Consider the following 12,922-nt stretch of genomic DNA (forward strand, 5'->3'; position numbering starts at 1 on the left):
TCAAAAGCTCCTGTCTCTCCTGGACCGCATTCAGAGGGATGCACGATGGTACTAATGCATCACGGCATCTTCCAGACACTTTCTGTGCTCTAAGTTAGAAATCCTCTCTTTTGCAGACTCTGAAAAACCTCATAACTAATATGCAGAATGAGACAATCTCTTTCAAAATGACTGGAAACATCTTGCTGAAATACACACACCACTTGCATGTTTAATTTGAAACGTGAAAAGGAGGCCCATCTACGCCTTACACTCACCTCCTTCACCTTTTCACTTTGCAGTCCTCATCAGTAAGTTGCCATCAACATCTCCCCATCCCTTTTATTTATTAAGAAGACTCTACAGTCTTTCACTTCAGATCAGGGAACAAGCTTTTGAGATGCAATTTGCAGCTCTCCTCCATTTAGTTTTTTACTATTTTGACCCAACCCAATTTTCTCTCACAATCCTCCAAATGCCACTACCCTGCAAACTGGTAAACCACTAGGTAGAGAATTGAGCAGCAGACAGGCTAAAGTGGCTGTACGTTCCGATAGCAGCTCACACCTCCCTCAGCAGTGGAAGCAGCAGGTGTTTGTGTTTAGTGCTCTACAAACTGTATTTTTTTGGTTGGTAAAATAATTTCTTTATGTGCAGCAGCCAGCCATGTTCCTTCATCGATGTGCTAACTGAAAGTTTTCAGTTAAATAAAATTAACTTTATCTCCAAAGTGCCTAAATATTCTTTAACACCAATTACTCTTTCATTTTCTCCTTCTCTCCACCACCACTACTATTTGTTGGGACCTCTTTCACCCTTGCAGTGTCAACAATGACTAACAAACTTAACCACAGGTCAGTGTCAGACTCACTTGAACTCATTCTTCCCTTCCTTCCCACATCTCTCTCCAGAGGACCACTGCATGATTGCTCACATCTTCTCAGAGCTCCTTTTTCTTGTTTACTTGAGCTGTGCCAAGCAAGTCAGACAAGCAATTAAGCTCTTTCCTACATCCTCATCTGGCACCTCTGTTCAATACTCCAAGATGCACAGAAAGAACGAGCATATGTCTATGTTCATCTGTTCAGCTTTGTCAGATAAAGACACCATAGGACAGCAGAATCTAAAAGCCCCAAGCCTTTCTGTGCAGCTGCATGATCATGCAGATCACACAGCCCTGTAGGTTTTGATAATTTCTATGCTTACAGCCACGAGATAGAGGGCATAATCTTGGAGTAACACAACTTATGCAGTGTCTAACTCCATACATCCTCACCTGCACTATGCACATTCTTGAAGTATGTGGGTCACCGCTTTACATGGCAGCCAGGTATGCATCATTTTTCTTTTCCACTTGCCAGTGACATTATCTGGCCGTTCTCAGTAGTGTTGCGTCTAACCTCTTAAGTCCAGAAGAATTGTTCTCAGATTACTCTATACTTTCAAGATCATAGAAATTATTCACTATTGCTAGTTTAATTTGACTTAACCAAGTAAGTCTGCAGGTTCACTGTTTAGCAAAAGAACAGACAGAACAATGTATTTCTGCTGAAAAACAAAGTAAATGAATCCTTACAAAGTCATTTTTATATATCATCAAAGAAAACGAGAGTATACATAAACGTTTTAAAAGTTTTTTTTGCCCCAGAGCAAAATAACACTCTAAGGAGTTGCCAATATTTTGAAAGAGTTCAAAGTAGCCTCAACATTTTTTCCCAAATACAATAGAGTGGACTGGATTCATTCATCAAAGTCCTAAATATCAAAGAATCTGTCACAGAAAACTGGTACTCAAAATAAATATCATCAATTGTGGGCACTACCATACCTTGACAAAATGTAGCATTGATCCTCTTGTAGCCTTGTGGGCATTCCATCATAGGACTGTATCCATGGTAAGCTGAAGAAAAAAATGATGTCAGTTAAATACTGCTGATTTATACCCTTATTTAGAGAGCCTGACAGCCAAATTATTATGTAACCATTAAAAAAAAAATCATTGTAAGTTTTTATGAGGTATGGTTAAGCATAAAAGGTCAAGAAATTAAAATTAAAGGTTGTACACGTAACCTTAATTCCATCTCTTTCCACAGGTATACCACTCAAGTCTTCAGCTATCCAGTCAAATTTGTATGTTTTCCAAAAAAGAAGTCTTTGAAATCGGGACATTATCTTTCATCCTAGTTGTTCTCAAATATTCAGATAATTACTTTCCCAAACCAGCTACAAATATCATGTTGGGAAAAGATAAAGTTGAAGATTCATGGTGGACACTCAGTGGTTTTAAAACTGAAAGCAGCTTTAGAAAGCAGAAGTATCTTCAACGTTAAGCAAAATTCTTGGGTACCATTTCTCCTGCCATACTGAATTAAAAAAAAATATTTGAAATACAGAAGAAATGGATGCAAATAAACTTTTAAAACAAGGCAGAAACAAGAAAAAGGCACATTTGTGATTTACCTAACAAAGTTGCTGAATTTTGAAAGACTGTGTCACTTATTGGCTGATCAGTTTAAACTGTCAAGGACATAACACCACTGCAAAATACAGACTGAATTCAATTTTGCCAAAATAGGAAGTGTTCAGTTAACTAGCTTTTATTTCTATTTATTGTTTCTTTCCTCCACTTAAGGTTGCCTTTGAGACTACAGCAAACTGTTTATTGATTCTTAAACTGTTATAACATAAATGAGAGCAGTAACTTCTTTGTATGGTTATGCAATAAGAGCTAACCTCTTGGCAAAGCCCAGTAATTTATTAAACATATAGGACTAAACTTTTGGCACTATGATCAAACAAGTGCCTTTAATAAGAGTCAAGAGATTTTTTCATAATTTGAATGCTACAACAGAGATACCTTACATTTGGTCAGATCTTTTGTTTTCCTTTAAAAGTGTTCTAAATGTTCAGCAGGTCAAAAAAAAATTATCAAACACATTACTTTCCATCTTTACTGTATATAAACTGTCAAGTAAGACAGAACAACTGAGTGAGATAATATTTTCAACTGGCTTCACTTCACATATAATGCCTGAATTGCACACTTATCCCTGCAGCTTATTTTAAAACTGGTAACTGGTTGACTGGGGGTGGGGTGGGGTGTGTATTTTCATTAGTTCTAAAGTTTTTCCTATCATTGGAAAAATTTAAGTGATGATCTCGAGTAGCAGTTTTTGGAGTGAGATAGTTTTATTTCAAATTTCTGTTAACTATTTAAAATAATTGCTTAATTAGAACACTAAGATTCTCCTTAGAGATTGCTTAAAGTGATAAAATGGTTAAACACAAAAATAGTATGGGTCAAGATACAGCAACAATGTTCTTACAGTTTTGAATACATACTTTTCCATCTTTGCATTGACTACAACCATTTTAACACAAACTAAAATTTGAAAATTTTGTCTCTCAGCATGAAGTGGCAGCTACACATTTATTTTCAAGGCAGCTCCAATCTTTTTACAATGTTAGTATTAAAAGCAGTTGAAATTTAAGGTGAGATTTTCAAAAGCACAATGGATTAGCCTATTCCTGTTCCCCAAAAATGTCAGTGAAACTCCTAACATTCATGTTGGCACAGTCAGATTCATAATTGCACTGATTATGTCCTAACTTGTCTGTTTGCCATTACAGACCTGATTCAATTCTCACTAAAACCAAGAGAATCTCTCTTTTTGTGGGCAGGAATGGTACCCTGCAGTACAACCTGGCACAGGAAAACAGAGAAAGAGCAGACCTCTTCCAGTCGTAGATGGAGACCAGCCCATAAGCTATGCCAGGCCTTTTCCAGTGCTGCAACGCATTTTCCCTTCCAGAGTGACTCAGCTGCTCTAGAACGTGCAGTGGTGGAATGAGGTCAGAGATTTTAACCTCTCCTTCCCTCCTCATCCTCCTACTCCCACACTGAACAGGAAACAGTGGCTTACTAGCAGCTGTTTTCTTCCTTCTACAAAGAGCAGCAACGTAAGCAGGTCTCAGTAAAGAGCTTGTTCAGTGATGGCTAGTGATCCATGTGGGAGCTGGATGGAGTCCTACATTACTTACCCTTTACTCACTTAGACAACCTGTTTGTAATTATTAACTGTTAGCAAGAAGCCTGAACAATCATAACATTCCCCACATAACACAGAAATGCACTTTGTCTTAAAAGTCGTCTTCTGTAGAAGCCCTCAAAAATGGAGATCTGCTCCAAAATTTCTTTTCATTTTCAGTAATACTGAATAACCTGTAAACTTACATAGGACATGGGAGCTGTCTCAGGCCAAAGCAGTTGACTTTGTAACCAGACAGAAGCCCTGACTGAGCACTGGCTATTACCCAAAATACATAAGTACATCTTTATGAAGTGACAAAGCCCTATTTAAGTCCCTGGAAACAAGACACACACAAACTTATGTACATCCTTAAGTAGTTGGCTGAAGAGAGAAGAAAAGTGCTTGCTAATGAGACTGAAGTATATGCTTAAATATTTTCCTGAAGTGGGTTTTGCAGAAGATCACATTAAGTGTGACCTGATTACATATTTTTACATAACCAGGTCAATCTTAAACAAAGTTTATGAAGCATAAAACCATAAAAGCAAAAGGAAGTCTGGTTGCTTCCAAGACGTCTACAATAAAAATGGTAATACCAATTTAGTGAAGTATCAGAACAGGTCAAAATTACATGGGACTAATGTGGGACTAGCTTTGCCTGCTGAGACACTAATATGGACACCGCTGAACTGATAACTTACTAATAATTTGACTCAAGTTTTTCCATCCAATATCATATATATAAACATATATATATATAAAAACATATACATGCATACTCTTTTTATCACTGAAATATTCTCGTTATGGTAAAAAAAACCCAACAAAACAAAAACTTGATGAAATATAAATCCTTAAGCAGCCACTCCACACTTTCCTTAAATCTTATCATAAATTTACATTTATCTTTGGAAATTGCTTGCTCTACAAAAGCATGACACTTTGATACTGACATGAGGCTTATTTTGACACCTATGCCCTAAGGACACTTAGGCCCAGATCCAAAACAGTTGTATGCCTAAGTTCAAACCGAACATCTATAAAACTCTAAGATGCTGTAAGATCACAAATTCCTGCAACACTCTAAATTTATCACCTTAAGTTCTTAGAAATCTGAAAATTCACTATTTTTACCCATGCAGAATTGCCATAAGTCATGGCATGATTGAACAGCATCATGCTTAACTCATTCCTAAATCAAATCTAGACTAAGAAAATACATATACCTCTACCAAAGCTTCCTGACAGATTCAGTGAATGTTCTTGAAGCATACACCTACCAAATCATACTCTTGATATAATGTAGTGGTAGATGACACTGTATTTTAACCTGGAGAAAACGGACAGTGCCCTCATCTCCTCCTCCCTTCTTAAAACACTAATGTACAGTGAGAGCTCCCGAGAAAGATGAGAAATGTATCCCATTATGTCTAGGAGACACAAACCCTTACTTTCCAGGAATGCTTTAATCGCAAGGACAGGATTATTCCAAGTGGCAACATTCTCTGTCTCCTCTTGAAATCATACAGTTACATTCAAAAACACAATTCCAGATTGAGCCAGAAAGCAGGAGTGAGCATGACTCGTACTGTAAGTAATTAAGGACACTGGGAAAGAGACCGGGCTCCCAGGACTGTTCCAAGAATTGTTTCTACATTTTACGGGTTAGGGTATCTCCTCATAGGTATAAAATGTAGATTAGAAATTCTTCTGGCAGATAAAGGAACTGTGAATTGTCCCATCTCGAGCAAGTGTGCTAGCCATTAAGCTTTATTATAAAAGGACAGTGCTCATCTCATTAGCATTTAAAAGAAATTATTCTTACTCAGTGCTTTGAAAAAAGGGTGGTGGACTTCCCTTCAGGAGAGGTTTTAGGGTAAGTTCAGGCACTTCTCTGTACCCAGCTAGGAAACATCTGGGGACCAGGATTTTTGACATGGTTTGTCCCAGTGTCCCAATGTTGTCCTTTGTGGATTCCAGGCTGAGATGACCAGTGTTTTACCTGAGCTATGAAGAAGTAGCAAACGGGCTTCCCTTTGAACCAGGCACCAAAAATTTGTATTAGTAGTTCCAACCAGGTTTTGTTTGAAGCACGTTTCAGCCTATTGTGATTTTTCTCATGTCACACCTACATCCACTAAGCAACATTCCAGATGCCCACATGCTTCTGATGAACAAGACTTTCAGTTGTAGTTAAGTTGTTACTTCTTTGGAGAAAGCTATAAAATCAGGCCACATTTCACAATTCATACACCAATACAGAATGCACATCTCCGTTAGAAACTGTATTTATGTGCTAAAGGATACCAAAGTCTTTTATTAACTATCGTCCTCAAAGACTCCAAGGAGGCTCTCTTTCGAAAGCACATCAGAAGATAAACATACTCCAAAACACAAAATTTAAATGCTTCATAAACTAACAGATCAGACTGAGTCAGCATAAATTTATATCAGATTCTCCTGTGGAAGGAGGAGTCGGAGAAGTAGGAGTAACAGCAGGTTTTTTGCTGGAATTGTATTTACATCCACATTAAGACTTGCGGACTTAAATATGCTTCCAAAAATATCAAATACTGAACACGTTTCCAGTGTTGCTATTGGTACAAGTAACAGAGGCCTAGAAGACCTAGATAAGAATGACTGCAACTCCCTGCACTGTTTTTGGCCCACTAAATGCAGATCCATTCCATCTACAAAACAGAGATCACATGATCTTTTCTCATCTTTCATTTAGTGATGAAAATATGACATGACAGAGAAATATTACCATTCCTGTGCAACAAGAATGTAATTCACAAAAAGTTTAAAAGACTAGCTTCACCTATCATGCAAATAATTTGAAATTTCTTTCCATTATAATATAAAGTCAAATCATAACAAAATGGTGAAGAAAGTCTTTGTCATTGCCTAATTGTGGAGGAAGATATTTCAAAAACAGAGCAAAAAAATGTAACTGACAATTTAGAGCCTAGAAAACTTTGGCTCCAAATTTGAAAGTTCATCTGCAGTCCCAAGAGGTCACTGCATTCTCTCCAAGCAGTAACTGGCGCCTCTATAATTTAACATTTCAGTGCAAACTTTTAAAAAAAACAAATCCAGCTGGAAGAGGCAAGATAATTCAATGTCATTATCCTTCCTGCATTGAGAAAACACAACAATGCATCACTGACTTAAAGGAGGAGAAAGGGGAAAAAACCCAACAACATTAGCTTTGCTGGCTGCACTGAGTGCCTGCATATTGTAACTCTGCTGGCATGCAGAATTCCAGTTTCTGCAACCTGTCCCTAATCAAACCATAATATATTCTTTCTATTATGTTCCCTTTTTTCTTTTTTTTTTTTTAATTTTTTTTTCAAAAAAGGAAAAACTACTTGATGGGAAAAAAAGCCATAAAGTGATCCAGAGAATAACAACAAAATAGCACTTACACGGCTTCTTGGGACATTTCTGGCATTTGTTAAAACCCCAGGAAGTACCCACGGTTCCACAGCAGTCTTCTTGCTTGGAAAGGCCAGGAAGTGCTTTGCCACACTGGAATAGTCAGGTAAAGAATACTCTAGTTAGTGATACTATATGATGCTCACTTCTAGTACAATGTTCTTTTTCAGTCATATTGGGTCAACTTCTTGCTGAGACACTGAAGATTCACTGGAGCTCTTAGCTGAACTTAAATAGTGTCTATGCATTGCAATGGCTCTCTACACAGGCATGAGTAAATTAGGTGACATTATTATCTTTCCCTGTGTCAACCTGAAAAGTAGGAGAAAGAAACAGAAGAGAACAGTATGTCATAGGAACGAGTGAGTATATTTCCAAGGTAGTAACTGGCCATTGGCACCTATTCCCTATATTCTTCGTCATAAAAACATACTCGTCCACTTTTTCAAAAGCTGTATAAATTATCTCAAATACCTTTCTAATTACTCTGTTAAAGAAAGACAAAAAGTATGACTGTGATTTCTATAGTTATTTCCTATTAAAAAGCCTCAATTTCCTGCCAACTTATGTTTAATGTTTATGACCACTTACTGAAAATTGCCAAGTTATGACAGATTCTGCTGCCCAGATACAGAAGATGGTAACACAGATAAGATGAATGAGGCCAAAGTTAGTGATGTCTGTGTTATTCCAAACAAGTGTCTCTTTCCCCATTGAAATATTTAAATTAATCTTGCAATAATTTCTGAGGTCAATATCCCCCCCCATCAAGAATATACTTACCATGCTTTTTATTAATAAGAATACTAATTTTCAGAAGCTTACAAGGTACTAGTTATATTCTTGACTTTCGCAATTTTCTTCCATTTTGCATGGTAAAGAAAGCTTAAATGTATTTCTGAGATGCAGACATTAAAAACATACATCTAAACCTGTCAATTAGGTATAAAATGGAAGTGCATAAAGCACAAGAGAAGTGCACAACAGCTGCAATTAGTAACACTTTCAAAGCAAATACTGATATAAATAGGCACTGCAGCAAACAATCCAAATGTGCCGAAGTGTGAATCCTCAATATGGAGTGAATAGACCTTCCCTAATCTAACTTTCCCTCCTGACAGCATATAAACCTCTGACCCAAACGTTCACTGCCGCTTAGCTTTCAGCTCAAGATAGCTGGCTCATCCTGTGGCCCAGGCTGTGGCCTTGTGGTTGCTGTCACTTTGGCTGGTAACCCAGTCACTCCGCAGTGAGGATGCATGCTGAATGCACAGGCACCGATGGCTTCCTCCAATCCTTCCAAAGTTTTTCCAGCGTGCTCTTAATCATACTGACACACATGAGTCAATGATGTTTCTGAAGTACAGAGTTACTCTGTATAGCTTCACAGTGTGACTACTAACAGGTTAGCAGGCTACCCCACAATGTCAGGGCTCTGACTCATCAGAGGGTCACCACTTTGCACAGGGAGGGCTGGCAAGGCATCATCCCAGCCATCTTCTCTGCCCCTTTTTCACAGATACTCCCCAGGTGCCTCCTGAAATATCTCAGCAACAAATTAAAAGCAGCACCAGTTCACTGTTTAAACATCAAACTGTAATGTGCAACCTGCGGCAGCTCAGCACTTGCTGCATGTGAAGCTTAGACATCTGTCAAGGGATGTGTGAGCAGCCAGGAGCATCCTCTGCCCCAGCGAAAGCCAGCCTCCCTCGTGAAATGGAGCTTTTAGCACCAGGGCAACTTAGCAAAGTTACAGTGCGCCTCTGCACATCACCCCTATATGGGGTAGCACCACTTGGGCTTTAAGCCTCATTTTAGGGTGACACATGAACAGCATAAAGAAGAGTGGCCAAACAGTTTAAAAGACACTGCTCAGTTATTGTGCAACTTTAGGAGTCTATTTTCACACTACTGTCTGCAGAGGGTCTTGTGACAAATTTTCCCATGTTCCAAGGGGAGAGAAACAGTCCTTGCCTGTATGGTATTTGGCTGTGTTAAAACAGTAAATTATCTAAGCAAGTCCCTCCCACCTTTCAGATGCAGGCTCAGGCTTACACTATGTGAACATGTGTCTTTCAGTCTGTCTTGCACTCCCCTGGCTGGGGCACTGGCAGGATTAGTACGAGATTGACCATTCCTGATTGGTCAGTCAGAGTCCACTGAGTTCTGTTTCCAGAAGCAATTCTTGGCCTGGCACTTCACAAAGGCCATCAAGATGCACAAACAGGGAATTCTGCACAACTCCCTCTGCTGCAGCAGCTCAGCTGTTTTCAAAACTGCAATTAGCTCTTTCAACTGCCTCTAGCTAGATGATATACAGATCTTGCTGCAGTTCCCAGAAGCTCAAAAATCTTTCAACTAGAGAGTACATATGTCTCCTCCAAGTGGTTGCCCTAAAACCTTAGAGAATTCATGTTACGTCTTCACACAATGCTGGTTTCTCAACCCGCATCCCAGGTGAACATGCTCTGGGAAGGACCATTTTACTTTATAATCACAGCTATTCAGTTTTACTTTATAATTACAGCTGCTCAATTCCTTTCCTAGAGCTGGGACTGCTTCTTCAAAGACAGAGAAGCCACTTACTAAAGTTGCCTAGTGTGGCTGTTGTGGAGAGTCAGTTAAACCAGTTTGCACTCAACTCTTCTCCCTGCCTTGTGCCTCAGTTTTACTACTCTCCTCTCTCCAAAAAGAATTGAGAGGAATCAAAGCTGGTGCTGCACCTCCCCTTATGATCTCAGAAATGGAGCATTTGGGCAGCGAGGCCACATTACCTAACACCCAGTGCTCCTCTGCAAGGTCACAAGCCTCAAGGACACGTCCCAGCAGCTCGTGTGTGTCAAGGCAAGACTCCACTAATGTGAGAGCCAACATGCCATCATGAACTGGCCCTTTTTTTTTCCCCCAGAATAGGTGTCATTTAACAGTAGTAAATTAAAAGCATATAAAACAAAGAAGAAGAAAAAAAAAAAGGAGGGGGAAGATGGACTAAAGCCTACTTTTAGTTTAGGTGTGGTGCTACAGCATTTGCACTCTACTGAAAATCATGATCTCTGTGGTCATAACTTTTTCAAATTTCCATATAAAAACCATGAGCAAAAATAAGGATGCCAAAGTCTGAGTCATCTGGCAACTGTGGTTTGTAGTCCTGTCAGTAAAAACTGGCAATGATTAAAGCTGCTGCTCCCACTGCCTTTATGGTGAATTAAAGCTTGAAGAATCAATGATAATTTGGTTAATGTCCAGATCATTGTAGAAACTGGCCAGTGAGGAAAAGCAACTGCCACATGGGGCTCCTAGTGGTGTAAGATCTGTGTAATTTTGGAGCTATGTATCAGAAAATATGACTGCTCTGCAAAGTCCTAAGCCAAGCAGAAACAGAGTTCTTCTATGGCTAGTAAACCTTGATTTCTCTGATCATCTAATAGTGCTTCAGATAGTTTCAACACTCATGGCACTGCACAAACTGTTTCCTAGCCAGCTACAGTTTCTTAAGATGCTCCTCCCTTTCACAAACCCTAAGCATCAATGAACCGAAGCTGCTCTGTTTCTACAGGTCTCAAAAACTTTTAGGTAATTTCTATCCACTTCAAAAGTCTTACCCACTTCCTACTACTGAGAAGAACTCATTAGTTCTTCAGACAGTGTGTTCCAGTCTCTGAGTCACAGGTGACTGGAAAAGTCACTTGGGGGAATCCATAACTATTTTTAGTTTGTCTCACCATTCAATGCAATTCCAACACATAACTATGAGCCTAAAATAAGCAGGGAAGCTAAACACAAGCATACAGCTTGCACTGTGCATGAAGATGATGCCATTCCCTAAGCTTAGGTTTACACTTTTCTATCCATCATCCACACACATTTTAAACTAATCTAGCCTGTATTCCTGAGGGCTTCTGGAAAAGAGAACAGATTTTCATGAATGATACCTCTGTCACAAGCTTACGATTTGGAGATAATTCTTACTGGTTCAGAAGGCAAAGAAGTCATGAAGGACTGGTATAAAGAGCTCAACTGTGCTGAAAGAGGGTCAGCAGTAGCAGCAGTATGAGGCACACATGGTACTGCTATAAAACAAAGTTCTTCCTGGGTAAAGCACTCACAGACACTGAAAGTATTGTTTCGAATCCACATATTTTTCCCCATGCGTGCCTGGGCTTCTATGCCAATATTTTATATAACTGAAGGAAGTACTGAATATTCCCACTGGTAGACTGAAATTCTGGCTGACCCTGTGCTGGTGCACAAAGGCTACCCCAAGCCACATCACATCTTTGTTCCTCTGTCCAGACTCCAGCCTCTGCCCCATCTTCCACAGTCTTGGAGTGCTAACAGTACTTGAGTTGTGCACTGCCACCAGGATTTCATGTGTTTTCCAATGCCAGGGAAAAGGAAGAATTATATCCTTGAAATCTCTCTGCTAGGGCAGTAGAAGGAATTTATTCAGCTCTCTGTAAAGTGCAGTAGAGAGCCCAGTCTGGCAATTAGTCTCAGGGCAACTGCAGAGGATTCCAGCCCAGAGACCACGTTTCCTGGGACTCCCACTCCTGCGTGACCCATCTACTAATCCCTGTCCCGAGCTGTTAGTTAAAACCACAATACAGGCATAAATAAAGGAGTGTCACATGATTAAATATGTTTGAAATTGATAGGTGTTTTGCCTGAGTTAATAGCTAATGACTCTGGGATTCATCTCAAAAGACTGCATTTCACATACCACAATAGCAGAAGTGAATGGATACACTGTTTAACTTTCTGTAAACTATTCAACAGGCATAGATCTTGGATTGTTGCTTCTTTTTTTTTTTTTTTTTTTCCTATAGGCACAACAAACAGAGTAAGAAACCTCAAACTTAATAAACCATATTACTGAAACAATCAACAAACACACTTAATTAACTTACTGACCAGCTGAATGACAGGTTGTTACAAATGAAGAGTATTATCCCATGTAGCACTGGCTCACTAACAGGCATTGTCTCATAAGCAGAGGAGAGAAACTTAAATACTTCCAGACTTTCTAAAAGAACTGGTAAAGAATTTGTTTTGGCTTAAGCAGAACATTCTTCATAGGCAAGAAAAATTACCCAGCTTTTGTCTATTTGAGTAATTAAAACAATGTTTGGTGTTTTTGGTATCCGATACATGTTTAATCTTCTGATATTTCAGGGTATTGATCTTGCAAAGAATCTATTGTGAATGAAGCATTAATCCTGGAAATGAATCCACACTGATTTCTGACAGTCTGTTTGTTTAAAAACTTCAGAAGCCAAACCATGAGCTTCAAGGAATTCCAGACAGTTATTTTATTTTATGAGATGGTATTTTTAAGACTATTCTAAAGAAAAAAAGGTTTTTAAAGTGCTCTAAGAAAAAAAGTACCAGTATGAAGCACAGAATTTTACTTGTATCATTTTTCCTGCCTAAAGAAGATAAAATAGGGAAGTACATTTCATATAGCTGTCAAAAAT

At 38.9% G+C, this 12,922-nt stretch overlaps 1 protein-coding gene across 8 annotated transcripts in view; it reads right to left on the bottom strand.

Moving 5' to 3' along the window:
* LTBP1 (latent transforming growth factor beta binding protein 1) overlaps positions 1–12,922 on the bottom strand; it is a 209,152-nt gene that overhangs the window by 93,887 nt on the left and 102,343 nt on the right. For all 8 annotated transcript variants that reach the window (XM_069800474.1, XM_069800473.1, XM_069800475.1 and 5 more), the window contains 2 exons: positions 7,439–7,541; positions 1,808–1,879 (listed from right to left, as the gene is read on the bottom strand). In XM_069800474.1, the coding sequence (XP_069656575.1) occupies positions 1,808–1,879; positions 7,439–7,541 (175 nt within the window). The remainder of the gene's footprint in view (positions 1–1,807; positions 1,880–7,438; positions 7,542–12,922) is intronic.

The sequence above is a fragment of the Haliaeetus albicilla genome, chromosome 13, assembly GCF_947461875.1.
Source record: "Haliaeetus albicilla chromosome 13, bHalAlb1.1, whole genome shotgun sequence".
NCBI lineage: Eukaryota > Metazoa > Chordata > Aves > Accipitriformes > Accipitridae > Haliaeetus > Haliaeetus albicilla.